At 36.1% G+C, this 27,148-nt stretch overlaps 4 protein-coding genes across 4 annotated transcripts; all 4 read left to right on the top strand.

Moving 5' to 3' along the window:
- The first annotated feature begins 3,847 nt into the window (after window positions 1-3,847).
- LOC132205309 (endoglucanase E-4-like) lies at window positions 3,848-13,164 on the top strand. The gene is made up of 9 exons (XM_059634280.1): window positions 3,848-3,977; window positions 7,003-7,313; window positions 10,431-10,526; window positions 10,811-10,993; window positions 11,274-11,451; window positions 11,677-11,839; window positions 11,898-12,062; window positions 12,113-12,252; window positions 12,757-13,164. The coding sequence occupies exons 2-9, from the start codon at window positions 7,004-7,006 to the stop codon at window positions 12,983-12,985; spliced, it is 1,464 nt and encodes a 487-aa protein (XP_059490263.1). The 5' UTR covers window positions 3,848-3,977; window position 7,003; the 3' UTR covers window positions 12,986-13,164.
- A 997-nt stretch (window positions 13,165-14,161) lies between these two features.
- Window positions 14,162-18,410, top strand: LOC132204778 (uncharacterized). Its single transcript, XM_059633542.1, has 11 exons — window positions 14,162-14,414; window positions 14,999-15,199; window positions 15,255-15,435; window positions 15,771-16,004; window positions 16,062-16,154; window positions 16,736-16,924; window positions 16,994-17,168; window positions 17,225-17,393; window positions 17,450-17,623; window positions 17,676-17,830; window positions 17,901-18,410. The coding sequence occupies exons 1-11, from the start codon at window positions 14,400-14,402 to the stop codon at window positions 18,154-18,156; spliced, it is 1,842 nt and encodes a 613-aa protein (XP_059489525.1). The 5' UTR covers window positions 14,162-14,399; the 3' UTR covers window positions 18,157-18,410.
- Window positions 18,411-18,788: 378 nt separating this feature from the next.
- On the top strand, window positions 18,789-22,094 carry LOC132205217 (uncharacterized). Its single transcript, XM_059634159.1, has 11 exons — window positions 18,789-19,033; window positions 19,417-19,617; window positions 19,670-19,847; window positions 20,017-20,250; window positions 20,303-20,395; window positions 20,585-20,773; window positions 20,836-21,007; window positions 21,057-21,225; window positions 21,290-21,463; window positions 21,579-21,733; window positions 21,788-22,094. Exons 1-11 carry the CDS (start codon window positions 19,019-19,021, stop codon window positions 22,038-22,040), a joined length of 1,833 nt encoding a protein of 610 aa, XP_059490142.1. The 5' UTR covers window positions 18,789-19,018; the 3' UTR covers window positions 22,041-22,094.
- A 202-nt stretch (window positions 22,095-22,296) lies between these two features.
- Window positions 22,297-27,054, top strand: LOC132205218 (proclotting enzyme-like). The gene is made up of 7 exons (XM_059634160.1): window positions 22,297-22,510; window positions 23,722-24,040; window positions 24,412-24,606; window positions 24,684-24,805; window positions 26,247-26,411; window positions 26,468-26,636; window positions 26,690-27,054. Exons 1-7 carry the CDS (start codon window positions 22,298-22,300, stop codon window positions 26,914-26,916), a joined length of 1,410 nt encoding a protein of 469 aa, XP_059490143.1. The 5' UTR covers window position 22,297; the 3' UTR covers window positions 26,917-27,054.
- The last annotated feature ends 94 nt before the right edge of the window (window positions 27,055-27,148 follow it).

The following is a 27,148-nucleotide window of genomic DNA, read 5'->3' as shown; positions in this document are numbered from 1 at the left end:
TCCGTATGCATCATACTGATTCGTAGCGTTAATAAATAAAAATAACAATAAACTTGAACAAAAGTTTTTAAATAAATCCTAATCTTAAAAAAAAAATATTATTAGGTAAATATTTTACAAATTGATTTAAATTTTTTAGCATATTAAAAAAATTTTCTCATAAATTATATTATTTTGGCTTACAGACCAAGGAGTAACTTCTTAAAAGCACTTAGAATGTTAAAATAAAACTAATTAATTACATAACAATCAGGAAATGGAATTGCAAAGTGGAGCAGATGAGCAGTGCGATTACAAGAAGTGTCGCGCAGTCATTCCACGCCCATGCATTTTCACACCTCGCGCAGAAATTTGACGAATTTCAAGCAGCTCCCGAAGTATTTAGGCTTCAGCAAGTGCCAAAAAGCGACCGATTGTGCGCGGAATTGGTGCCAAAACCGCTGATTTGGCACCGATTTTTGATGGATATGTGCGGCGTTTTTTTTTTGGTGAGGCGGCCGGAGTGATTGACCCTGATGATGCGGCGCGAGCAGTTTTGTTTTATAGGCCGCCCCAGACCGCACTCGCGCGCAGAGGTTATTCCACCTTTTTTATAATATTTTTCGTGCGCCAAAGGGCTGATGCTAATCGTCATTACCTTATTGCTTTTTTATTGAAACAAAGCTCACAGCAGTCAGATATATTATCTCCTCTGGTTTAGTTTCGTGTTTGCCATTCTAGTTTTGTGATTGACCGGTTCTCTCTGCGGGCGAAAAGTTTGCCTGTCGAGTTCACCGTCTCCAAAACAACCATTGTAGTTTTTCTCCATTTACATTCTCACCTTCTTACAATTAGATCCGAGCTCACAACAGGTCTATTTTTTATGGAAAATATTTCAGTGTTAGATAAAATTTAAAATTTGGTTGAAACTTAAAAAAATCTTTCAGTAAGTGGAAAAATCTAGATTTATATCCATTGAACCTTGGCTGCAGATTCTGTACCATTAAATTTTGTGGTCCAACCAACAAATAAATTTACATTATAATTCAGTAGACTTTTATTTATTTAATGAGGGAGATGCACCACAGATATCCTTCCTAGCTAGTTATACATAACATGGCTAGCCCAAGAGGTCATCTCAAGTTAATATATAATATTTTGTTATCACGACTAAAAATTATCAACTTACTTAAAATATTCTTTTAAAAGTGAGATAAAAGAAAAAGAAGAAACAGTAATATTATTATTTTCTTTTTTAATTGAATCTTTTTGCTGATCAGATCTAATACGTAATCTTAAATATCTTTTCATCAGAAACAAAAAAGCTCGGAAAATTAAATTTATACAATTTCATTTTTAATAACAATTTTTTCGTTAAAATTTGGGAAATTTCTTAACATCTGCCCAAAAGTTTTGATTTTGTTGTTAAAATTATTTTTTAGTGGCTCATTCCAAAATATGATTGATACATTGCAATCCATGGGGAATAAATCATTTCCAAATTGCTTGATTATCTTATTTTTTTTGTGTGTGTTTTGTTGCGTTCCATTTTTGGGCAGTTGAGAGTACAAAATAGAAGTAGTGCAAAAGAGGGAGGCTGCCGAGATTGGATCTCGCTCGATCCAATCTGGCGATTTTGCTTTTTCATCCACAAACTCGCACATGAGGCACGGCATTGTGTGAAGAGTCGGATTCGCTGCTTTAATTCGAAGCACGCCATAGGGGCCGCGGAGTGATCACGCTATTAGCATAACCCACATTTATTGAGGGTCCCTTCCTTTAGGAGTATCTTAAACACAGCGCATGTCCTCAGGGATAATTGGATTGTAAAGCGCGATCAAAGCTGAGCTTTTGACTTGAAAATCACGAGAGCCGAATAAAAAATCAGAGCCGGCCAGTCTCCCACGTCGACCGCGTGCTAATTTTTTGCTCTCATTGCTCTCGGTGCGAAGCGCAAACTACTTCTTCCCTCCGACTTGTATGTACGGCCTATAATTAGGCATTTGCAATTTTTTGTGCCGGCCAAGCCTCTGCCTCTGTCAAAAAAGAGATCGGACGAATAAAATTTTATATACAATGCCTTGCGTGCAGATTTTGAGCTGTCTCGCGCTTTTCGCAACTGCTGCTTTTTTAATATATGTATATTATTTTAGCAAGCAGCCTGGAATTAAGAATTTGCAATAAAACCAGACCACGATCAATTGCAGTTTCGCCCGTTGCTTTGTCCTCGGGTGCTCTGGCGCGGATTCGACTCTGCTTTTTATGGTATCGAGGCAGCGCAGATTATTGCGCTGGGCGGCTCAAAATATGTGATCGGGATCCACCGCAATCAGTCGTCTGCGATGCCACTCACAATCATGACAAAAAACAGTCAACCATGGGAATTTTATAATTTTAATTCAAAATTTGATAAATTATTTTGCTATATTTAAGATTAGCTACATTTATCACACGTTTTGATTTTTTGTCAATAAGATACACAAATTTACAAATAATTAAATAAAATATATTTTAAATTTTCATGTTCAGTAGAAGAAATTAGTAATAATTTTATTTAATAAGTTTTTAGATAAAACCACAACAAAGTTTTATTTCTGACAAGTTGTCTTGAATTAAAGAAATAACTACTTTTGCTTTGAAGTTGTTCGTATTTTATTCAGTGATAAGGATAAATTACCTTGTTGTGATCTTTATAAAAATAAATGAAAACTAAACAAAGAGAAGGAATGAAGAAACGTATCCGTGATGAGCCATTCAGAAACATATATATTGGATTTAATTATCGTTACGAAATCTTTTTTTTAAAAATGCGTTAATATTGAGCTTTTTCAGACCAAAGCGTCCACCAACTTTCAATAGTTATATTGATTCTTTAAATTTTTTTACAAAATCTATTTTATAATCTAAAAAGAAGTTCATTTAGCCACTGATTAAAATCTGCCAATCTTAATTTTTAGGGGTTTGAAATGTATAATATGCAACGTGCTTTGCACATCTTCAAAGTGGGTTGCATAAGTGAAGGAATCTGTGTGAAATTTTTTAAATAATTATAAATAGTGTATATTTTATTATTTTGCTTTCAATTCTTAACTGTTGCCTGCTAAATGAGAATACACTCCCTGAATTGAAAAAGAAATAAGAAATAAAATAAATATAGATTTTGTGAACTAATTGTTTGATATAATTTTATGTTGATCTGATTAATCAAGAACGACATACAGTGTGCTTAAAAAAATTAAAAAGAAAGTTCGATATAAATGTTTTAATTTAATTTAAGATTTGTGATTCAAAGCCAAAGAATTTCGGTTCTTTTTAACGTTATAGATCTTTTTGGAATTTTTTTAGCAGATCAAATTAATCTGTATCTTTTTCAATAGAATTTAAATATTTTGATCATAAGGAATGAAAAATTAATTTCCAAGAAAAATTCAGTTGCTCCGTAAATTCCAAAACGCTTCCTTATGTCCGAGGACGTAAATCTCCGCGTGACATTTCCAACGGGCGCCCACCCGAGCGTATGCAAAAGCCAGAAAATCGTCACCGCTTCTCAGAAGACGGGGGTGTATAAATCAAGAGCAAGAACGCTTTATAGTGCATTGAGATAAAAGCGAAAATGTCCCGCGGTCAGGTGAAATCAGCGATTTGCATACACAGCAGGATTTTCCTACTGCAATTACCGTAATTGGCCTGCACGAAATTTGCGATACAATTTTTCGCTTGATTTATATTTTTCGGTGTCGTTTCGCGTCGGAGAGTGATGCGTGTGCAGGCCGGCCTGGCAGACGCAAACAAATATATATATAAACGCACACACACACACAACTCATATAAATTTCCCCCCACCTACAATATTATAAGAGCTGCCGCGCCTCTGTCCATCAGCACCAGAGTTTGCTTCATTTCGTGGCTGCTTCATAAAGCGCAGAGTAAGTGCAAGCCTGCGACACAACGCACCTGACTGACTGCCTGACTGACACCCTTCACCACTCCAACTGCCCGTAAGTACACTTTTCGGGTCGCACTCGCCCCGATTTTTCATTCCCTTTCTGTCGCAAGTGCATATTTCTGCTGGAAAATTCACAAAGGTTTTGAGCTTGGCGCTCACATGACGCGCCGCGATTCTTGGCTCGGTACATTTTTCAACTTCGGCGAAATCAAAATTTGAAATAAACTAATTTTCAATTCGAAATTTTGAGCAGAATAGTTAAAATTGTTGATGCAAAAATTCCCAGCCGAGATATTCTGAAAAATTAACATTTTTTTCCAACTTGAAATTTAAAGCGTCGGAGAAATTTGCCGGCTTTCTTCTTGATTTGAGAGTCGCGGCCTCGGATGAGTAACAATTTATCTATTTAAGAAATCGGCCACTCGAGTCCAGGAATATGGCCATGGGTTCCGAGAAAAAACTTCTCCCCCCTTTTGGAGCGGCCGTTTTTTTTCAAGCCTGAGACACTGACGAGGCAGGCAGGAGTTGTCCAGACTATAAATTAATGGCAACTACCACATCAACTTGAATTATTGCCTCTTGCAAGATGACGTATGTATAACAAAAGAGGGACCTGCTCCTTAAAATTCTGATTTCTGCCGCGCAAAAAGAGCCAGTTGAGAGAGATCAAGTCGCGGATACTTTATATTATACTAAATGCAATGGGGACGAGATTCAAAACGCAAAAAAGCGCGCAATTTCAATTTGTAAAGTACGAGCGTACACGTATAAGTATGTACTCGTTACGTGCGGGAGCAACGCATTTTTTTATGGCAAAAAGAGTTATTCTGCATGCGAATAATGTTTTGCAGAGAAGCATCTCTCTTTCTTTCTTTATATGCTTCAAGAAAGTTAAAGCCAAGGCCGCCATATTCATGAGGGCTGGAATTTGAAATATTAAATTTTATCCTTTATTACGGCGCGAACGCAAAAAAGCGCGGCCGCTAACAATGGGCTATGCTTGGCATGATGGATTGCGCCGGATCATTTTATGTGCCATTCTGGATTTTCGGCCGCGCGCCGCTCCGAGCGATTCGGAATACACAACAGCAGCCGCGCTCTGCTCTGGATTTTATTTGAATCGCCTTGTTCTCCACAGACTGCGTGAAAATTTGGTTGTTTTTGTTGGAAATTTCGCCAAACACGCTATATTGTTGTAATATTCGATCTGACGTGCTTTGCAAGATAAGAATTAATTTTGCTCGAGGAATTAAATTTTTAACTTAATAATTTTCACAACTAATAAATTAGATATATTAAATTTTTCCAGATAATTGATGCAATTTTTCTACCTATTCCATTTTTATAATTTTTTAAAATTATATTCACTACATTCATCCACGTATCACACTTTAAAATTCAATGTCTTAAAAAAATGATTTTTTTTTTTTATTTCTTTAGAGCTTTCTAGACCTATTTTTTCTAGACCTTTTCAACCCTTCTAATTAAAAATAAATAAAGCTCAGACAAAAAATTAATTAATTGTAAGACAAATTTCAATCATTTATAGCAATTCAATTTCAGCTTCTGTGACTTTTCATCTAAACAATTAGATCATTAAGATAATTTTTATAGATAAAAATTTGTAATTTATGTACGCAAGGGTGTAAAATTTACCTTATTTTAGTGCCGACCTCCGGTCTGAAATGGAAATTTGAATGTCCCCGACAGTCTCTTTGCTTCACATTCACGCAGGGCGGCGGCATTTTTACAACTTCCCGTGCTATTGATTTTTTTTCCATTCAAATATGAAAATATAATAATACACTGGTCGGCCGACGCGCGAGCAAAAAAGCATAAAAATTGAAAGTTGCCGCGGACTGACACCTGCAAAAAGGTGCAATAAAAAGAGCCGCCGCGGTGGATATTTGAATAAACGCGGCGCGCGTTTATGGATGCGATACGTTAAAGTGCCTTAATTGACTAGGTTATTAGAGCACAAGGTTGTCTTTTACAAGATCCAGCCGACTCTGGGAAACACACTCGCGCACAAATACGTAATTATTATAACAGTAATAATGACACGCCAAGAGTTTGTTATGTATTTTATGTGGTGTAGAAAGCGCGGCCAAAAGTGCTCTCGGTTGATTCCGAGCCAAGCGCGCGTGAGTGACCCCGGCAAACGCCGCGAAAGTGTCCGTCGGCGGCCCGTTCGCGAAATTTTGCCTTAATTAAACGCAAAATGATGACAACAATATAAAAACGAAAAGTATCAGAAGTTAGTGACCGGAGGCGAATTCTCCTTTTTTATTGGCCTTTTTTATAATTTTCTACGTCGTTTCGCCGAAGCAGATATGTCATGTTTGGCACGGCTTAATGTACACCACCCGCCGAATATAATAACAGGTTGTCTTTTACTGCGTTTTTACGGCTGCGTTTTAGAGCTATAATTAGCCATTTGGAGACGTTGCGCGATTAATTGCGCAGTAATGCCATTTAATATTCAAACAATTTGAACTATTTCGCGAGCTTACAATTATTAAACGAGCTGTCACTTTTTCAAAACGTATCGTGATATTTTCAGCTAGGTTGCAATAAGCTTTTTTACTTAAAAAAATTATGCTCAATAGCTTAAATTTAAATCAATAGTAATCATTATCTAAGATTTCATAATACTAAATTTATTGATTTTTACTGAAAAATAATTTTTAGGTGACTAAAAATTGGAAGTTTAAATTGTAAGTTTAAATTTTTTTAGCAGGTTTTAAGATTCAAGTGGTTTTTACATACCAACGCCTTGAAAACGAATTTAAATGCAAATATTATAGCTATTTAATTATAAAAAGTAACTTTCACAAAACATAATTAGCTTTCTGTCTTTGGAAATTAATTTTTCAGTTTAAAATTTAAAAAAAAATCGAGAAGATAAAACATGAATGCGATCTCCATCTTTTTATTTTCTCGCTCTTGAGTTTCAGAAATCCAAAATTAAAATTTTCTATTTGAAAGTATAAAAAATTAATAAATTTTAATCAGTCTGATAGTTTTCTGGAAAAAAATCAAATATTGCATAATGATGAAAATTTGAAATTTTGCAGAATGGGTGTCCCGGTGTTGTTGGTGGCGCTTCTGACGCTGCAGCGGTCGTGGACGGCGGCCGTGCGCGGCAGTCCGGCGATCGTGGGCGGCAGCTCGTTGCCGAGTCCCCCGCAGACGGTGTCCTCGGAGGAGGTGACCACGACCCTCGGCAACTACAACTACGACCGCGTGCTCGAGCTGTCGCTGCTGTTCTACGAGGCCCAGCGTTCGGGACACCTGCCCAAGGACAACCGCGTGCCCTGGCGCAGCGACTCCTGCCTCAAGGACAGGGGGCAGCGCGGAGAGGACCTCGAGGGTGGATATTATGACGGTCAGTTTCTTCAATTTACTTTCATTTTAGTCCAATTGTAATTATACGGAAATAGGTTAATTAAGTATTGTGTTTCCGTGATAATTTTTAATTTTACAATTTCAACAGTTTTTGAGTTCAAAAGACCGGATTTTTGTTTTAATCAATTTTATTGCGGTTTCTTCCATTTGTTTCCATTGTTTATTTAGTAATCAGCATTGGAAAATGGTAAAAATGGAAAAAATGATTATAAAATTTTAACAGGATTTAATTAAAAAAGGAATAATGTTAAATAATACGTATATCTAGAAACACGCAAACTTCCGTAGAGATTGAATTTTTTATTCTTTTATCTCTACGGAAGCTTGCGTTTTCCTGAGCTTTACTTGTTGAATAATCACGCTATTTTCGTTTCAGTTACAAATACGCTCAACATTTTAATATGCATAATTGTACTCAAAATGAAAATTGATAAAAAAAATTTGGGTGATTTGATTGCGAAAAACAGTGCATAGGTAAAGTAATGGTCAAGATTTTTGTTTGAATCGGAAATGTTTTCTACTGTTATCAGTTATGAGAAGACAAAGGAAGAGATTAGGAAATATTTATTTTAAGACAGTGGGAAAAATTTCATTCCTTTAGTTCGATCTTGGAATATGTTTTGTATCGACAACGCTTAGCTTATTAAATATCCCCATTTTTTCCGAAAATCAATAAAAAATAAATAAATTACATATCGAATACATAGAAATTTGTAGAAACTTGTAATAATATTAAAAAAATTTGGAAATTTCAACCTGGATGTTAAAAGATTGGCTTAAAATGCAATTAAAAAACCCCACATTGAGCAAACTGCACTCTAACAGAATTCTTTCGCCGCGCACGCACGCACACTTATTAAAAGACTTTCCTGATTGAGAGTGGGGCTCGTAATTAAGTGTAATTAATCGTCGTGCAGATCAAAGCGACCACTTTCTATAAGGACAAATCGGACGACGATCGTCATTATTTTTCGACGAGCGAGGAGGATGATATTAAATTTGCCGCTGCGAAAAATACGGAAAAAAAATACATACGACTGCGCTCGCTGCTCGTCTCTGGTCGCGGGAACGAGAGGAGCACCGTTTATTATGTTTCACGTCGTGTCTTTGTGTGGCACTTTTGCAATTAGTATTCAGTGCACACGCGCGCATGTATGCGTACTTAGTTATTTATTTATGTATGTGCTGCGGTTAATACTGCCAGAATTGATGCGAGAGTACGCTCTCTTGCTTCATGCGCGCCGGAATTCTTTCTTTTTCTTTCAGCTCTCGCGGGGAGAAAAAAATCGGCAAATAAAAGTCGCCGCGCGTTTTCGAAACTCGCGGGGAAAAAATTAATGCAAATACGAGCACCGTTGAAACGCAGGGAAAAAGGGCTCCGATGTGTGTATAAATGAATAAGTTTCGCGTTCGACATAATTAGTCGGTTTCTCGATAATTGTCGCGAGCACGGCCGGCCTGCCCGAACTTTCTCTCCGAAATACACGCGCGGCATGTTGCTCTTTGTTCCTGGCCCCGGGCTGCGCCTCACGTTAGACTTTGTTGTGACTCCTGCTGTCCATCAAAGACACGTATTTATTTTAACTGTACCCCGCCTTGAGTTTAATGGAAATATTTGAGCTCCAAGTACGAGAATAATAATAATTGGCTTTTATTTTTGAGCAAATTGGAATATTTAAAATATCTTTGACAAAAGTAAATTAAAAGATCTGTTGATGAATTCAATCGTGAACTTTTCCATCGCAAATAATTTAACTTTTTTTTTAATTAAATATAACTATTTAAATTATGGCTATGGATATTTTAAAAATCAACTTAAAAAGACAAGCGTAATTGAGATTTGGTCTAAATTATGCAGTTTTTTCTATTAATATAATAACGACATCACAATCAGTAAAAAATTATGTTAAATAATTCAATGACACGCGCAAGACCATTTCTTTCAAAGTTTTTTTTTATTGAAACACTTTCCTGGTTGCTCTAGAAATTCGCCGAATTCCAAACATGCGATAAAATTCCTGCCAAGGATGTGCCGATTTGATTGATTTTTTTAATCAATGTCAATCTAACTTTAAATATAAGTGGCACTTCTTGATGACAGGTTTGGTGCACCTTCCCCGCAGAAAGCGATTCTCGCGAAGCAGTTCCCCGCGGGGTGCTATTATAATGACCATTATTTGGCTGCGCACCTTCCCAGCCTTCCGTGAACAAATCAACCGCTAATAGAGCACGTACGAGGAAAGTGCGGTCAAAATATATTCAAAGACACAAACGTATCAAATCAACTGCCAATTTTTCTCAATCTACTGTCGATATTTGAGGACGCGGTGCATAACTTCACGTCGCTGCTGAATTGGACAATCAAAATAATAACGCTCAGCGCAATATTTGTTTAATACCTGAAATTGAGCATGGGAATGTTTTATACAAAAACAATTTTTGTTCCTGTACAATTTTGTTTCGAAAAGAAAAAGGCACAAAGGCGCGTGAACTCAATTTTCGGTGCACGATTTGAACATGTGGACAGAAAATGAAAATAATCACGGAAAATTGCGACGTTTTAGCAGTAAAAAGTGTGGTGTGGCAAAAAGTACCGTTCTTATAACAAGTGTACAAATAATATCTTGCAGTTGTAATTATTCGGAAGAAGCATTTAAGAGTTTTAGAACTATGCTAAAAAATGGGTGTGGAACTGACATGAACTTGAGGAGTAAAAACAGAAAGTGATAAGAAATTAGCATTCGTGAGGGAAAAAGTTTATATTTTATATTTTGGGTTCACTTAAGAGTTCAGCCATTTTCTATTAAATAGAAAACTAATAAAATTAAATAATATAAGATTTCAAGTTCCAATTAAAAAAATTTGTAATAAAGCTTTTCTATTAAATTTGTGTATAATTTTCGAAATTAAATAAGTACTTTTTATGAAAATTCATAATTCAAGCAATTTTGCAGTTTTTATATTTAAATAAACATTAATAATCAGAATAACAAATAATTTATGAAAGCACAAGTTTTAACATGAAAATGAAAATTAAATTTGGAATATAATTAATTCTCGTAATTATTGATTGTTGAAGAATTCGCTTGAATTTCAGCCGGCGACTTTGTCAAATTCGGCTTCACGATGGCGAGCACAACCACTCTGCTGGCCTGGGGCATGCTGTCCTACCGAGATGCATACGAAGTTGCAGGTAACCTTGATACATAAATAAAAATGCGCGTCCGAACGACGTTGTTTTCATTGCTGAATGAAAGGAAGCGGCGTGTCTCGCACGCAAAAAGCGCGACATGATCCACATTTTACGATGAGAGATGATTTTATTTCGCCTCGCTCTCGCCAGCGCAGCCGGTTATTTCATATAAATTATTTTTCTGCGTGCGTTTTTATTTCGCCTTCTCGCGTCGTTGTTAAGAGCGCTCTTTCTCTCTCTCTCTTGCTCGAAAGGCCGCTCTTGTTGAAAAGTGCTGTCGGCAGGTCAGCTCAAGTACGGCAGGGCGGCCATCAAGTGGGCCACCGACTACTTCATCAAGTGCCACGTCAGCCCCTACGAGTTCTACGGGCAGGTCGGCGACTTCAACCTTGACCACACTTTCTGGGGCCGGCCCGAGGACCTCAACATGACCAGACCCTCTTACAAAATCGACACCCAACACCCTGGTGAGATTATTTTCCAATCGCAATTACAGTTTTTATTGACAAAGTGAAACATTTTATTATTCAAGTCATCAAATTTAAATTTCATTTTAATTATTTATTCTTCTTTTAAATTTTTAAATTAAGAAAATTGCTAAAATATTTCCAGCGAATGGATTTTTTTTAAATGATTTAATCTTCAAGTTTCAATCCAGTAAAAAATAAATAATTTTTTTATTCAATTGGAAATTTTTTTACCCAACTTTCTACGCAGTATTATTTAATGACTTAAACACAATTCCAGGATCTGATCTTGCTGGAGAGACCGCAGCCGCCTTGGCCGCCGCATCCATGGTTTTCAGGACAGACAAGCCTGACTACGCAACCAAGTGTCTGAACCACGCCAGGCAACTCTACCGATTCGCCAGCCAATACAGAGGACTCTACCACGAGGCCATCAAGGGGGCACAGCAATATTATGAGTCAGTTTAACTTCTTCTAAATAAATGGCGCAAAATTTACATTTTAACTATCAATATTTAACGTTTGCTTTTAGATTGTAAAATTTAGAAAAGTTTGAACAAAATGAAAAATTTAAAATTAGGATCTTTTTAAATTCCCTTTTTAAAGCTCAATAGCACTGATTTTAGTGCATTTTTTTTTATAAAATTAAAGTTGTATAAAATAATAAAAATCTGAACTCGCAGATCAACCGACTATGGAGATGAACTGACCTGGGCTGCAGCCTGGCTTTACAAAGCGACCAACGAGTCTCAGTATTTGGACGAGGCCGAGCACCACTACATGAAGTTCCGACTGAAGGAGAGACCCAATGAATTTTTCTACAACAAAAAGGTGGCTGGCGTGCAAGTGAGTAATTTTTTTTAATTATTTTGCCCATTAAAAATTTTAATCCATTCCTTTTAAGGTTCTGCTTGCCCAACTAACCGGGAAAAGTGAGTACTTGGACGCGGCAAAGGCATTCTGCGACTTCACTGTGCACTACCAAAAGCGCACTCCGAAGGGTCTGGTCTACATCGACAAGTTCGGAACTCTTTGTCACGCCGCAAACGTTGCGTTTGTTTGTCTCCAGGTAAAATTATTTCCGTTGCAAAAATCATCAAGTTTAAAATTATTAATCAGGCCGCTGATACTGGATTGTCACCCAACAAGTACAGAGACTTTGCCGTGCAGCAGATTCATTACATGCTTGGAGACTCTGGCCGCAGCTTCATTGTTGGCTACGGAAAGAACTCGCCTAAGCAGGCCCACCACGCAGCAAGGTTAGAAACTTTTTATTTTTTCTATTCTAATATTTATAATAAATGTTTTTTTTTTTCAAAGTTTTTATTTAGTCAAGAAAAAAATTCTGATTCATAAAATATAGATTATTTAAATTATTGGTTTCAATTTTTACTTGTCTTGTGGAGAAAAAAATTAAAACTAATATTTAAATAATTTGGTAGCTGCACCCTTTGCTTGACATCACAATTATAATAATTATAATATTATAATAATATTTATTATTTATAATAAATAATTGAAACTTCGAATAATAATGAGTTGAAAAAATAAATAATAAATAGCAATTAATTAAGATAAAATTTAAAAGGGATTATCAATTCCTAGACTGGTATAAAAATGAGACAAAGAATAAAATTTTAATAATGTTTTAATCACATTTGTTTAATACTCACACAAATTTGGAACATTAAAAACAAATCAATTTTTTTAAATGTTATTAGGTTTTTTCGCCAATTTTTAACGCTTTTTTTTTAATATTCTAGTTCTTGTCCTGAGAAACCCGCTCCTTGCGGTTGGGAGGCTTTCCACCGTTCTGCCGCAAACCCGCAAGTGCTGAACGGCGCCCTGGTCAGTGGCCCGGATGAGAATGATTACTACAAGGACAACCGGGAAGAGTATGTGTACAACGAAGTCACCCTCGACTACAACGCAGGCTTCCAGTCGGCTGTGGCCGGATTACGACAGCTCTTGCTTGACAAGCAGAGACACTAGAAATCTCCTGGACATTTTTTCAGCTCAACGACACATGCAAACCGTTCTCTCCTTCGAACTCACTGTACAAACCAAAATCCACTCAAAAAACTACGTCGAAGGAGACAATTTCTGGAAAAATATTTTAACTATTTTGACGGGAGATGAAATTAATATTTTTTTTTTGTCAATTTGTACAATTACTTAATCAACTCTTTCAACCACGTGGAGCTTTTCCACACACTCTCTTCGCAGTAGTTTTACGATACACAGCAATAGGTGATTGATTGGTTTACACTTTGAATATTATTTCAGCGCACACAAGCTTTTGAGATGAAAGAAAGAAAGGTAACTAATTATTGTTATGGAGTCCACTGTGTGGTACGAATGTTTCAATTAATTCAAGTGGAAATTAAGGCTGTGTAATGATGTAAAGTAATATTTTATTTTTATTTAGGTTGTAATTTTTTTTTAATTAATTTCCTTCCTTGATTTTTGACGAGCAAATGAAAGAGAAAGAATTTAAAAAAATAGTGTAATTTTAAGGGCCTCTTTTATGCATTTGTACTTAAACGATAAGAAGCGCAAATCAAGAAATGCATTTGGTTGAGAGGACAAGTAGTCATAAGATGAGATTCTAGCAAAGCGTATTAGAAATTTCCTTTCCCTAGGACTTCAGCCTTGGTGGGAGAGTTTTTTCTGCATCTTCTATTATGATGCCCCATTACACCAGTGGTGTGTCCAGTTGTATCGAGCTTCACTGCGCTACGCAATAAAATTAGTTGATCATGAAAATACAAACATACTTTTCATTTCTGGTCCTAATGATATAATTATTAAATTTGTGAACCAAATTCTTATTTTGAATAAAGTTGTTGACTAAAATTATTATTTCAAAGATTAAATCTTAATTATTTTAAAAATTTATATCATCCTGATTTAATTGTCACATTAGATATTATCAAAGTCTGTCTTAAAGTTTGATATTTTGGTAAAGTTAATTTTAATTAAGGTAGGCAACTTGCTTGACACGCATGTCGAGCTGTTTGCATAAATATCAAAACATATCAATGTTTGTGAACAGTTGCATACAGAATTAATTAGCATATTCCAGTTTTGAGCCTCCAAAGCATCTTCGATCTTCAACACCGCAGAAAGGTGGTGTCAGTCACGTGACTAGCGAAAGTCAAGTTTGCTAACAGGACACATTTTTATTTTTCACCAGAGTGGAGAGGAAGTTAGTGGTTTTGGAACATACGCTGCCAGGAAACGTTCATTTTATTTGCTTGACTTTCTTGTATGACTTTGCCGCTTTTAAATTACAAAATCGGATGTACATGTTAACCTCATCATGTGAAGACGCGCACTGAAAGCAAATCCCTCCCATTTTTAACCTCCAGCTGCCTTGTGATCCAGTTCAAATTACACCATCGAAATGGCCACACTGCTGGTGAGTTTTGAATGACAAAATAATTATCTCTGCTGAACTTTTTAATTTAAATTTTGGTGAATCCAACCTTCGTGTGATTTTCATGTTCTTTGGAAATAAGAGTTTTTCAGCTGATGATACATTGAATTGTAATATTTATATTGTTCGTTAAAATCACATTATAAAATTAAAAACGAAAAATTAAATTCACAGTCGTAGCTATATTAAATTCATTTAGAGTTTCATTAGTATCCCTAATTATTTTATCGACATTAAAATTTTAAATTATATAAATTTCAATGTATGTTGAATTAATTTGATGCTTATTCTCACTCCGTTGATACGGTCTTAACAGCAAAAAAATAATCATAATTTTTAAAGAAAAAGCTCATTTTAGTCTTATTTTATTTCCCAATGTATTTAGAGGGTAGAATAAACCTTTTTTCTAATTTTCCTTCTTTAAATTTCGGTGTTTATTTTTGAATGACGTAATTAAAAAAAGTGGCAACCGTTTAACATTTGTTCCCATATTCAATTTTTTTTTTAACATCATATAATTTAATAATATGTTTGAAGTGCTTCAATTCTTATAAACAATTTTGAAGGTGTGGACCTTGACACTGCTGCTAGTGTTTCCCTCAGCCTTTGGTCAGCAGTCCTTACCAGAATGCAGCCAGTTGCTTTTGAACACCGAAAATTCGCACCAATCCGGTGTCTGGCGTGCTAAACTGAACCTGCCCGTGAAGAAGAGCGTTACCAGATGGATGGCGACTGTAAAATTCTCTAGACCAATTAACGAGTTCATTGTAATAGAAATTTTTATCGAGTTAGAAAAATTTAATTGATTTTCGAAATTTTCAGAATAGCTTGGCATCTTCTACAGCAAACAACAACCAAACATTCGTCCTCCGAGCGTTTCCATCAAGTAAGCGTTTGAAGGCAGACAGTGTTTTGAATCTGCAATTCGAGGCGACGTACACTGGACCGCCGAGCACTTTGAGCATCGAGAGCATTATTTTTGATGGAAGCCTTGTTTGCAATGGTGAGAGAATTTAGTTGCAAATTATATTTACTATTAAATACATACGCCGATCTATGCCCAAATTGAGATACATCACGATTATAATAATTGACAAAAAAGATTTTTAATGAAAGGAAACAAATCTGAAAAAGCTTTTTGGCAAAATAATCAAGAATATAATTTAAAAAATCATAGATTTCAAAATCAAAATTGAATTCGTTTTGAAAAATAAATACTACTTTTTTGCAACACTAAAAGAGCACTGAATTAATTTCTTTCGTCTTTAAAGTCTTTTAGTTAACTTTTTAATTTTCCTTAGCCATTCATTTGATAACTAACAATAAAATTACTTGTAGCTAAAAGTGATGCTGCGATGGTTACACAAATTAAAGTGTCCAACTCGTCGCTCAGCACAGGCAGACGCCGCTTGAAGTACGAATATGCCACAGTCATGCACAATTCAATCCTCTTCTACGAGGCTCAAAGGTCAGGAGTGCTGCCATCCAACAACCGAATTAGTTGGAGAAAAAATTCTTGCGTCAATGACAAAGGCAACAACAATGAAGACCTCTCCGGAGGATACTACACCAGTTAAAATTATTTTCCTAATTCAAATTAAATACTAAAAGTTATGTATTTTAAATTAGCTGGCAGGACCTTAAAATTTACATTCCCAACTGCAGCCGCTATGACCATTTTGGCATGGGGAATAATTAATCATGAAGAAGGATACAAAAGAGGTTTGAATTTATTAATAATTTAACTTTTTAATAGAAATTTGTGCGTCTTCTTAACGAGGGGCTGCTAAAAAAACGGCCCAAATAACGTTGAGTAATTTAATTATACATAATTATTGGTTTGTTAGATCATGGATGAAATTATATTAAGCTTGAAAAATTGAATTCATCGTGAAATTAACATATTTATTTTTGTAATATTCCCCCCTCTAAAATTAGTCTAATTGAAAATTTCACCAATTCATTTCCAAATCGCCCTAATAAAGTACATGAAATCAATAAGTATCTCTAAATTTTAATAGATCTAATGGGAAACTTTTAAGTATAATAGAGTTTTTCCGTGTAAATATCATAAGCGCCAGTTTCGTTTCTGTTTTAGCTCCATTTTGAATTGTCCAAGAATTTAATTTTCCTATTCTTATCTCTTTTCCACGTTTCGTATCTTGCATTTTTATAACTGAACAAGGTTGTGTTCGCTGAACTTATAGCTCAATATATAAATTCACTGACCAAAAAGTCATTTCCTTAGTTACACATCGTCAGCTAATCGGTTTGAAAATTGTTCATTTTCATTCAAACTTCAGTCGGCGAGTTAAATTCAGCAAAAGACGCCCTTAAGTGGGGAATCGCATACCTTGAAAAGTGTCATACAAAGCCAGAGGAACTTTACGTCTTAGTTGGCGACGTGCAAAAAGAGGGCCAGGACTGGTGGGGCAGACCTGAAGACATCAATTTTCCTAGACCGGCCTACGCAGTCAACACGTCAAACCCTGGTATGATGAGCTTTAAATTAATAAACTGTTTTCAGTTTTTAATTAAATTCGCTTATTTTACTGGGAAAGGCTCCGAGGTGGCCGCGGAAACAGCGGCAGCATTCGCGGCCAGTTCAATTGTGTTTGCAGACGATTTTGCCACTCGCAGCAGACTTCGGAATCGCGCCAAGCAACTCTACCAATTTGCGAAAAATTACCGAGGCGATTACCACGAGGCTGTCAAACAAGTTATAAATTATTACAAGTTAGAAATTTCAAAATTAATTAAGTTGACAAACTAATTTGGAATTGAAATTTTAGATCGTGGTCCCATTACCAGGACGAACTGGTCTGGGCTGCTCTGTGGCTTTATAGAGCGACCGGTCAAGAAATTTACCTTACCGAGGCCAAAACCATGTACGCAAGTTTCAAACTCACTGCCAGAAAATTGGGCGAATTCTCGTGGGATGAAAAAACGCTTGGAGTGCGTGTAAGTATTTCATTAATTATTTATTTGAATATAATTTAATTAAATTTAAAATGCAGATTCTGTTGGCCTCCTTAACTGCAGAACAAGTATATGTTAATGAGGCGAAGAGCGTCTGCGATGAACTGACAAAAAAATCCGAATACAGAAACTCGCAGGGATTTTTCCACATAAGAGGCCAACCTGTCGGCGGCATCAGATACGCAGCAAACGTGGCTTTTGCCTGTTTTGAGGTAATTTGTAAATTTTGCTAAAAAAAATTTTATTTAGTTTCCAATATCTTAGCTCGGAGAGGTTTTGATTGGGGAACTTGATCTGCCCTCAAACCCGTATCTGAAGTTTGCGTTGCAACAAGTGAACCTCATTTTGGGTGACACCGGCCGCAGCTTCATGGTCGGCTTCGGACACAACTATCCGAAAAGAATTCTGCACTACGGAGGGTGATTTATTTATTTATTTTTTTTTTTTTTTTGCAATTTACAAAAACAAATTTATTATTCATTAACTTAGATCTTGCCCAAACATCCCACAAGAATGCGGTTTCAAGGAAAAAAACGCGCCAGGTCCAAACCCCCAAGTTGTGGTTGGCGCCTTGGTTGGCGGACCGGACGAAATTGGAAATTACAATGACTCAAGAGATAATTACAGTCAGAACGACGTCGGCATAGATTACAACGCCGGTTTCCAGTCTCTGGTGGCCGCCCTGATAAGCCTCCATTGTCATAACAAACTTCCCACCGAAGCGTACATCACAAATGCCAATTAATTAATAGGAACTGTTTACTTTTTTTACATTTTATACTCTACATCTGCCAAATGTAGAGATATCTCTCTACCTCTCAGACTTAAATAATCTTTCTGATTGCAAAAATTGCAAAATGTTTAACCTCATAAAGTATGATGTGCAGGTTTTGTCCAACAATTCCTTTTTTCTCTCAAATAAATTAATGTTTTCAATAATTTTATGAAATCAATGTATTGTAACAATTGACAAATAAACAACAATCATTGGTAATAAAATGTTTAGTGACACCAAAGAGCGCCTTATATTAGCAAGGATAGGCAACTTGCTCGACTTACCTGTCGAGCAGTTTGCTTATCCATCAAACTTATTATGTGTTCGATTTCTTTTGCACTCAATTAAAGAGACTTGTTTTTCAACACGGCGAGGAGATAAATCAAATCAGCAGGTTTGCGAATGGTTACAAAATCCTCTCCTCGACCCGAAGAATTTCAACACTTAATCCACAACATAATCAGGACAAAATCAATGTAATGCCGGCATCTGTGGTGTAAATACACTGAGACTCTCCTTCAACTCGATTGACTGCGGAAAGGTGGGGTCACGTGACCTGAGAAAACCTGTACCGCTCGAGAGTTGCTCGCTCATTTGTACAATCGCTCCGAGGCCACATTATATTATTTTTCAGCTGAGAGAGGAGAGGAGGAAGATGTGACTTGACGGGCTTTTAATTTTGTTTGTGTCGATTAGGAGTCGACTTTGTTTCTCTTGTCTGACGTCCATTCTGTAAGCAAGGAGGAATTTGACGTGACCTTTAGTTGAAGCGATAGTATAGAAAGTGACAAGAGCCGTGAACTTGCGATCCAGTTGCTATTAATCCATCAAGATGGTTGGGCTGCTGGTGAGTGTTGAACAACAACTACAGTTATCTCTGCTGAACTTTGCAATTTCAAAATTAAGATTAAATCTTTGATGCGTCATGGAAAGTTTCTTTCTAAAAACTTGATTTCCCTATTATTTTGTTAGATAATTGGGATGGGAAATAGTTTTATGTAAGTAAATAAATAATTGAATTGTTTAAACAAATTCATTATAGTCTTTAAATCTTTACAAGTACGTTGTTTATAATTATTTTTATTAAGACCAAAGTTTTTTATTTAAATATAAAAATTTAATTAATTGGAAGTAAGTTTTTAAATATATTTTGAGCTTTTGAACTGGGCTTGACGTGAATGACTATTGCATTTTAATCTCCTACTCCATTATGACACGAATTAATTGAAGGTGTGGACCATTTCATTCCTGGTAGCGGCTCCTTCGGCCTTGGGCCAGCAGTCCTTACCGCAGTGCAGCCAGTTGTTGTCGAGAACCGAAAATTCGCACCAAAACGGTGTCTGGCGAGCAACACTGAACCTGCCTGTGAGCCAAGGTGTGACTAGATGGCAGGCGACCATCAGGTTCTCCAGACCAATAACCGAGTTCATCGTAATAAATTCAATTTTGATTAAATTGTTGAATTCATTCTCGGCCTTTGCAGAATAGATTGGCATCTTCGACGTCGGAGAACAACCGAATTTTCGTTCTCCGGGCATTCCAAGGGACTCCTGTGCCAGCCAACAGCGTTTTGCAGCTGGGATTTGAGGCCAAGTACGTTGGACCATCAAGTACTTTGAACATCGAGAGCATACACTTTGACGGCACCCTTGTTTGCAATGGTGATTACTTAATTATATTTATTCTTTTGGGTCAAACTCTAAATAACATTTTAAATTCATTTAAATTAAACTTTTTAAAGATTTGAGCATATATTATTATCATTTTTCCTTATTTTATTACCAAATTAAAGTTAATTTTTTTACAAATTTTTTATTCTATTTCCCCCAGTTACCAGTAATGCAGGCACGGCCAATCGAATTCAAGTCTCCGTTGCGGGCACCAGCAGCGAACGACGCCGCTTGAAGTACGACTATGCCACAGTCGTGCACAATTCGATTCTCTTCTACGAGGCGCAAAGGTCGGGACTTCTGCCGATCGACAACCGAATTAGCTGGAGGAACGACTCTTGCGTAAACGACCGCGGAAATGGTGGTGAAGACCTTTCTGGCGGATACTACACCAGTAAAAAATCTCAAAATAAACTAAACTATGTTAAAATTTTAATTTTTTTCAGATGGAAGGACGATAAAATTCACATTCCCAACGGCAGCTGCAATGACCGTTTTGGCTTGGGGAATAATCAATCATGAAGACGGATACAAAAGAGGTAAAAAAATTAGACATCTCAATAATTTGTACCCGAATAAAACATTGAAAAGCCAATAAATTTTTGCTTAACATAAAAAGAGGGATATTGTTGTCTTTTGCTAACTTAATCACAAGAAAATTTAAAGCAAAATAAATATGTGAGTTGAATGTTTTGATCAATTTAAACAATTTCCACGAAAAACTTCAGTTGGCGAGTTTGAGCTGGCAACAGACGCCCTTCAATGGGGAACCTCGTACCTTGAAAAATGCCACACGCATCCAGAAGAACTTTACGCCCTGGTCGGAGACGTCATCAAAGAAAACCAGGACTGGTGGGGAAGACCTGAAGATATTAACTTTCATAGACCGGCTTATTCAATCAACGCCGCACATCCTGGTATAAAAAACTTATTGAGTTATTATTTCAAGTTTTAATTCTTCTGAAAACTAATTATATAGGATCAGAGTTGGCGGCCGAAACAGCGGCGGCGCTCGCGGCCAGCTCAGTTTTGTTTTCGGATTTTGCCACAAGTAGCAGACTTTTGACCCACGCCAAGCAATTGTACCAATTCGCCAGAAACAACAGAGGCGATTACCACAGAGCTGTTCCACAAGTTACAGAATTTTACAGGTAAAGCAGGTGGAAAAATTATGGAATTAATTGAGAAATTTAATGGTAGATCCTGGTCCGGAGATGAGGATGAACTCGTTTGGGCTGCTCTGTGGCTTTATCGAGCGACCGGTCAAGAAATTTACCTTACCGAGGCCAAAAGCATGTACGCAAGTTTCCGTCTCTCTTCCAGAAAATTGGGCGAATTCTCGTGGGATGAAAAAACCCTCGGAGTGCGAGTAAGTCGTATTTTATAAATTTGAAAAATCATTGAAAACAATAAAACGAATGAATTTTTTAAAGATTCTTTTAGCCTCCTTCACCTTGGAAGAGAGTTACGCAAACGAAGCAAAGAGTGTGTGCGACACTCTGATTAACAACTCGACATACAGGAACTCGCAGGGATTGTTCCAAATATCGGGTCAGCCCGTCGGTGGCATCAGATACGCAGCAAACATTGCATTTGCTTGTTTTGAGGTTAAATAATTATTTTGAATTAGTAATCGGGTATTTAAGTACCTAAAACTGCTTTTATAACCAGAAGTGCAGCGAAATTTAGCTATTAATTTAAATATTAATTGGCAAATTATAGCTTGGAGAGGTTTTGATGGTGAACCTCGAATTGCCGTCCAACCCATATTTGAATTTTGCGGTGCAACAAGTGAACCTTATTTTGGGTGACACTGGCCGCAGCTTCATGGTCGGCTTCGGAAACAACTATCCGAAAAGAATTCAGCACTCGGCAAGGTTTGTTATTGCAATTTATATATATTTTTTTTATATCGATTAAATCTTCTGCAGCTCTTGTCCAAATTTTTCGCAAGAATGTGGTTGGAAGAATAAAAACGCGCCAGGTCCGAACCCGCACATTTTGGTGGGCGCCTTAGTTGGAGGACCGGATGCAAAAGGAAATTACAACGATTCGAGGGACAACTGGAGCCAGAACGACGTCGGCATAGATTACAACGCCGGTTTTCAGTCTCTGGTGGCCGCCCTGTTAAGCCTCCACCATCAAGGCAAATTGCCCGCCGAAGCTTACGGGAATAGAAATTGATCATAACCTGTTGATTATGCGTTATTTTCTCAATAAAAAGAAGAAAATTGTTTACATCGAGTTGATCTTATTTTGATAGAAAAATTTTCATGGCCGAATATTTGTATTTTCAAATAAAAAATAATCCAGAAATTAAAAACATTTCCGCTTTGTAAGATTAGGTTGGCAAATATATTATATTGTTATGCGATTTTCAGTCGGTGCCCACGTGACACTGCTGAGAGGGGGCCTCTCTTGTGTATTCGCTGCGCCGAGAAATGGATAGTCGCTCCAGAGAGAGATGCGAGAGCTCCGGGTCAGAGAGACCTCTAGACCGGCTCGCGGATTGTGCTGCGTGTGCGTGGACGCGGAAGACGAGGAAAAAGCAAAAGCCGCGGAATAACATCCGCAATTCGATTTGTTTCGTTTGGCTGATCGAGGTCGTCGTCAATAAAGCTCAATGCATCGAATTCCGCCGGATCATGCAGTGGGTAAAGTAAACATTTTTTTTAATAACTCAACGCATGATTTATATTTCCGAGCGGCGAGTATAATTTGTAGCAAAACACATTTGTATAATATAGCAAAACCGGTTTTCTTGTAATGCTTCGCTTTCCGTTCATCTCAATTCTGTGTTCTCCGTCTAGAAAAATATGTCTGTATAATTACGGTGCAATTAAATTTAGTTACAGGTAATTATATAATTTAAAGAAAAAGATACTGTACAGAGACCAGAACAATATTCTTTAAACTGACGAGAAGGAGAAAAATAAAGAAATATATTCTTCTCGGAAATTTATAAAGGAGAAAATTAAAGAAATATATTCTCGGATATTTATGAAAAAAAAAAGAATTAATCAAATTAATTCCTTGTATTTCAAAGTTTCTCAGTTAGTAAGAATTTAAAAAAAATTTTCAACTTTGAAGTTGTTGATTGGACAACCTTAAATTTTAAATAAGAAAAGTTGCAAAAATTAATATAATACATATAATACAAAACTACATTTAACGAATATAATAATTTATCTCTGAGCTGTGTTATTATTAATAGAATGTGATTCCCGTTGATCTCGCTGTGAGAAACTCGATAACGACTCTTTGAGGTTCAAAGTTGAAGGTCGTGTGATCTTTCTCGTTATTAGCATTTTATAAAAGCACGTTGTGTAATTTTCACTACAGTAATTTATGTTGTGGTTTTCCCCTGCAATATTTAAATTTATAAAAAAACGAGCCCTTTTGAATTCACAACCTTGCGAAAAACGGTGTACGGAGCCTGTGAATTTGCAAATAAAATTTGTTAAAGGGAAAACCATTTTTAATTTAGCTTCTTGCCTTGGCTGCGATAAAGTTTCTTGTCCAGAGACATTGAAAAATTAAAATAAATTTATTTAAAAATATTTGATAATTTTAGAACTGAATAACAATGAAAATCGCATTGAAATATCCAGCAATGGACTTATGAAGAATTAAATTAATTAAATTAAATTAATTTTTGCTATAACGTTTATTTTTAAAACGTACAAAAAATTTAATTGGTTGCAAGATTAAAAAGTGCAAATTTAATTTCTTTTAGAAAGTTAAATTTATATAAACCGCTTATATTTAACATTTCTGGATCAATAACAATAAAAATAAAGAATTATTAAAATAGAAAAATAATAACAATCGTGAATAAATTAATAAATTTTTTGGCAAATTTCAGGTTAAGCTCGACTTGTTTCCGACGGCGCTACTGTTCTTCTGCCTGGCCACTTGTGCTTGCGTCGCCCAACAGCAAAACCGAAGCCAATACGAGGGCAACTTTTACTTAAATGAATACACGACCGGCCATCCGCCGAGGCCACCGACCCGGCCACCGACCCGACCACCGACTCGACCCTTCCTCACCACCACCAATCGTACTCCGGCCACCAGACCCACAAGGTACGGGGGTGTCGCTGCTTCCACCTCGACTACATCCAGACCAACATCCTCAACTACATCCAGACCAACATCCTCGACGCAAAGAATATCAACACAGAGTGAGAAATTAATTATAAAAAACAATCAAATCAAATTTGAACACAGTAATAACAAAATATCGGAAGAAAATTAGTTTTTTTATGCAATTCGGCATGTTCTATAAATTTTTATTTTCTGAGAAAGCGGTTTATTTTAATTGAAAATAATTCCAAACAATATTATATTATATAATCAGCAGAATTAGATGAAATAAAATTTTTACACCGGAAAACAGATAAGTTGATCAATTTTTTATATTTTAACAAAATTAATTAGCTTTTATATTAAATTATTCTCTATGATATACAATGAAATTAAATTATTCATTATGCAATGTTATGAGACAATAATTTTCTATTTTGTTTCATCACTTTGATACCAATGATTCAAGGCCAAAATGAGGTTCTGAGCTTTGCGAATTGCGGTGTGCGAGCCATGAGGCCCGCGGCTTTGATCACGAGCGCGGAGCCAACGTTTGATGGGGAATTCCCGTGGCACGCCGCGATTTTCACGCGCTTCGAAAGTTTCCAGCTGCCCAAATACGCGTGCGGCGGGAGTCTCATTTCGAAAAAGGCGGTTATCACAGGTTAAAATTTCACAAATTAATTAAAACTAATCATTGATTGAATTTGTAATCACGCAATTAATATAAATTAATTGCAGCCGGACACTGCGTGACGAGGAAAAGTGGCACAAAGAGGGCAGAGGACGACATAACCGTTTATCTCGGCAAGTACTACAAGAATGAAGGATGGAATTTGGATCGAGGCGTTCAATCCTACACAGTGAGTTGAAATAATACATAAATAATTTATATACAAATATGTATAATTAGATAAGTATGTATATAATTTTGAAATTTTTATGTTACAAAAGCATTATTATTTTAAGGAGGGGCTTCTAGGGAATAAATTTTGATGATATTTATTCTCTACACATTAGCGTTTCAATGGGACATCAAATAATTATTGAATTCAATAAGTGAACTGGGTTGTTTTAAATTAACATTGGTTTCTATATTAATTTTTATCTAAAAATTGATAAAAAAAAAAATCCACCAAATTACGTTCATACATATCTCCCTAATCAAGTTAAAGATCATGGTAAAAATTGGTAAAAATCTGCTTTAAATCTTACATAAAAAAAACGGTTCAGGGTTCAGTGAATATTTTCATCCGTGTAGATATCACGAGCTCCTCGTTAATTTACAACAATAGCACTGAGAAGGAATCCTATCAATTTATTTTCTTTCGGGCGGGGTAAATTTTATCGCAGCGGTAAGGAGCAAAATCGAAATAAATTAGAAACAGGAACTTACCTGATCGTCCTGCTCTCACGGCTGCATATGATCAAAATGACGAAATTCTTGAAAAGAGGCCGGCCGCCGCTTGTAGCCGAATCGGGATGGGAATTTGCTGTGATTTTTCGAAAAATAACACCTTCATGACCTCCTCGCCTCATATTGGGACCGATTTTGCAACTGACACTTGTATCACGCAGCATTATTCACAACAAACTCAAAAATCAAAAAGTCCAAGTCAGTCCATCACATTTTGTCGTCACACTCGTCACTTCGTAAGTTCGTAAACAATTGCTAACTCCGCCCTCTCATTTTCCCTCCACTTTCGCAGCACAAAAAGGGCGCGATTGCAAAATGCACTGATAAGCAGTGCAGGAGGCGCTTTTTGTTTCCAAAAATACTGAATTTATTCAAACGGTAATTATTTCACTAAGATTTTTTAAAATTTTTTTATGTGAAAATTCAAAATTTTTCTGGCGATGTGAACATAGGGATTTTCTAAGCTCCAATGGTCTTCATAAAGTTAATTAAAAAAATATTTAAAAACTATTTTTTTTTTTTTTTTTTTTGTTAAGAATAACGTCAGGGAATCTGCTTAATTTCAACCTTTTTGTTGGAAAAAGTTTTATCTTGTACATTATGACTAAGCGAGAGAGCCACGAGCAAGTTCCTTGAAAAGTTAAGGGAAAAAATCAAGCTTAAATGAAGAAGTTATTAAGATTAATTTTATTTTCACGCAATTTAGAGTTTATTGCTCTTTTGTATTTTTCTTTTTGTCTTTTTTTTGTGCTATATGGAAAGTACATGTTCCGTAACCTGGGTATAAAGTTGTCCTGGTGTGTAAATAAAATATGCAACTATTTGCAAAAGAGATAGGAATGTAATGTATATAAATTTGTAATGTTTGATTTGATTTTCTGCTTCAGCCGCATCGCATCCTCCTTCATCCAAATTACAGCCAAGACAACGTGTCCAACGACATGGCTATCATAATCTTTGCTCGAGACGTTATTCTCACAAATAAAGTATCGCCCGTGTGTCTCTGGAACACAGACGGGGATCCTAAAAAACTTGTAGGAGCTTTTGGAACGGTCTGTTTTTTTCTTGCAATTTGAAAAAAAAATTTATTTTAATATTTTTTTGGCAGGTTCCTGGTTGGGGAATCATGGATGTGACAAAACCAACCGAAACAAATAATATCCTTCAAAAAGCCACTTTTCCTGTGCATTCATATGAAGCGTGTGTTCGAAGCAGGCCAGAATTCTTTACCATAATCCTGGAAAAGAACAACACTTATTGTGCTGGATACACAAATGGTATAATATATCAAATTTTAAAAATAGTTAATTTAAAAACTAACTGATTTTAGGTACAAGTGCTTGTAATGGAGACAGTGGAGGAGGAATGGTCTTCGAGAGAAACGGTCGATGGTACCTGAGAGGGATAGTGAGCATTGGGGTGCCTCTCGAGAGGGATTGGACCCTGTGCAACCCAAAGTACTACACCGTCTACAGTGATGTGGTGATGTACCTTGATTGGATAGCGAAGAACGTTGAAGGTGTTAATGTGATCCAGCCAAGAATTGGCACGGGATAAAAGAAATGCTCAAATACTAGGAAGAAAATTATTTCATTGCTGGAATCAATTGTATCAGAGTTGTAAGACGGTCCATCAGTACAAAATATTTTAAAATTGATGTAATTTTCTCAAAAATAAATGGTTTGTAAAAATAAACAATAAATGGTAAATCCTCATTTTTATACATAAATCCATAAATGTTAATAATAACAAAAATCGCAGGAAAAAATTGTTCTTGCCTGAAAATTTA

This window comes from Neocloeon triangulifer, unplaced genomic scaffold (genome assembly GCF_031216515.1).
Source record: "Neocloeon triangulifer isolate White Clay Creek 2 clone unplaced genomic scaffold, ASM3121651v1 ptg000002l, whole genome shotgun sequence".
In the NCBI taxonomy this organism is placed as follows: domain Eukaryota; kingdom Metazoa; phylum Arthropoda; class Insecta; order Ephemeroptera; family Baetidae; genus Neocloeon; species Neocloeon triangulifer.
The sequence above is the reverse complement of the archived record's forward strand: the minus strand, read 5'-3'. Positions and strand labels throughout refer to the sequence as shown.

Excerpts from the sequence above, each read along its gene's own strand:
- LOC132205217 (XM_059634159.1), top strand. Across the intron at positions 19,618-19,669 it reads GACCAATAACCGAGTTCATC|AATAGATTGGCATCTTCGAC; the intron begins GTAATAAATTCA and ends CGGCCTTTGCAG. Across the intron at positions 20,396-20,584 it reads TGAAGACGGATACAAAAGAG|TTGGCGAGTTTGAGCTGGCA; the intron begins GTAAAAAAATTA and ends GAAAAACTTCAG.
- LOC132205309 (XM_059634280.1), top strand. The coding sequence starts at position 7,004 with ATGGGTGTCCCGGTGTTGTTGGTGGCGCTTCTGACGCTGCAGCGGTCG. Across the intron at positions 7,314-10,430 it reads CGAGGGTGGATATTATGACG|CCGGCGACTTTGTCAAATTC; the intron begins GTCAGTTTCTTC and ends CTTGAATTTCAG. Across the intron at positions 12,253-12,756 it reads CAGGCCCACCACGCAGCAAG|TTCTTGTCCTGAGAAACCCG; the intron begins GTTAGAAACTTT and ends TTAATATTCTAG.
- LOC132205218 (XM_059634160.1), top strand. The coding sequence starts at position 22,298 with ATGGATAGTCGCTCCAGAGAGAGATGCGAGAGCTCCGGGTCAGAGAGA. Across the intron at positions 22,511-23,721 it reads TCCGCCGGATCATGCAGTGG|GTTAAGCTCGACTTGTTTCC; the intron begins GTAAAGTAAACA and ends GGCAAATTTCAG. Across the intron at positions 26,412-26,467 it reads TTGTAGGAGCTTTTGGAACG|GTTCCTGGTTGGGGAATCAT; the intron begins GTCTGTTTTTTT and ends TTTTTTTGGCAG.
- LOC132204778 (XM_059633542.1), top strand. Across the intron at positions 16,155-16,735 it reads TGAAGAAGGATACAAAAGAG|TCGGCGAGTTAAATTCAGCA; the intron begins GTTTGAATTTAT and ends TTCAAACTTCAG. Across the intron at positions 17,624-17,675 it reads TGGCTTTTGCCTGTTTTGAG|CTCGGAGAGGTTTTGATTGG; the intron begins GTAATTTGTAAA and ends CCAATATCTTAG.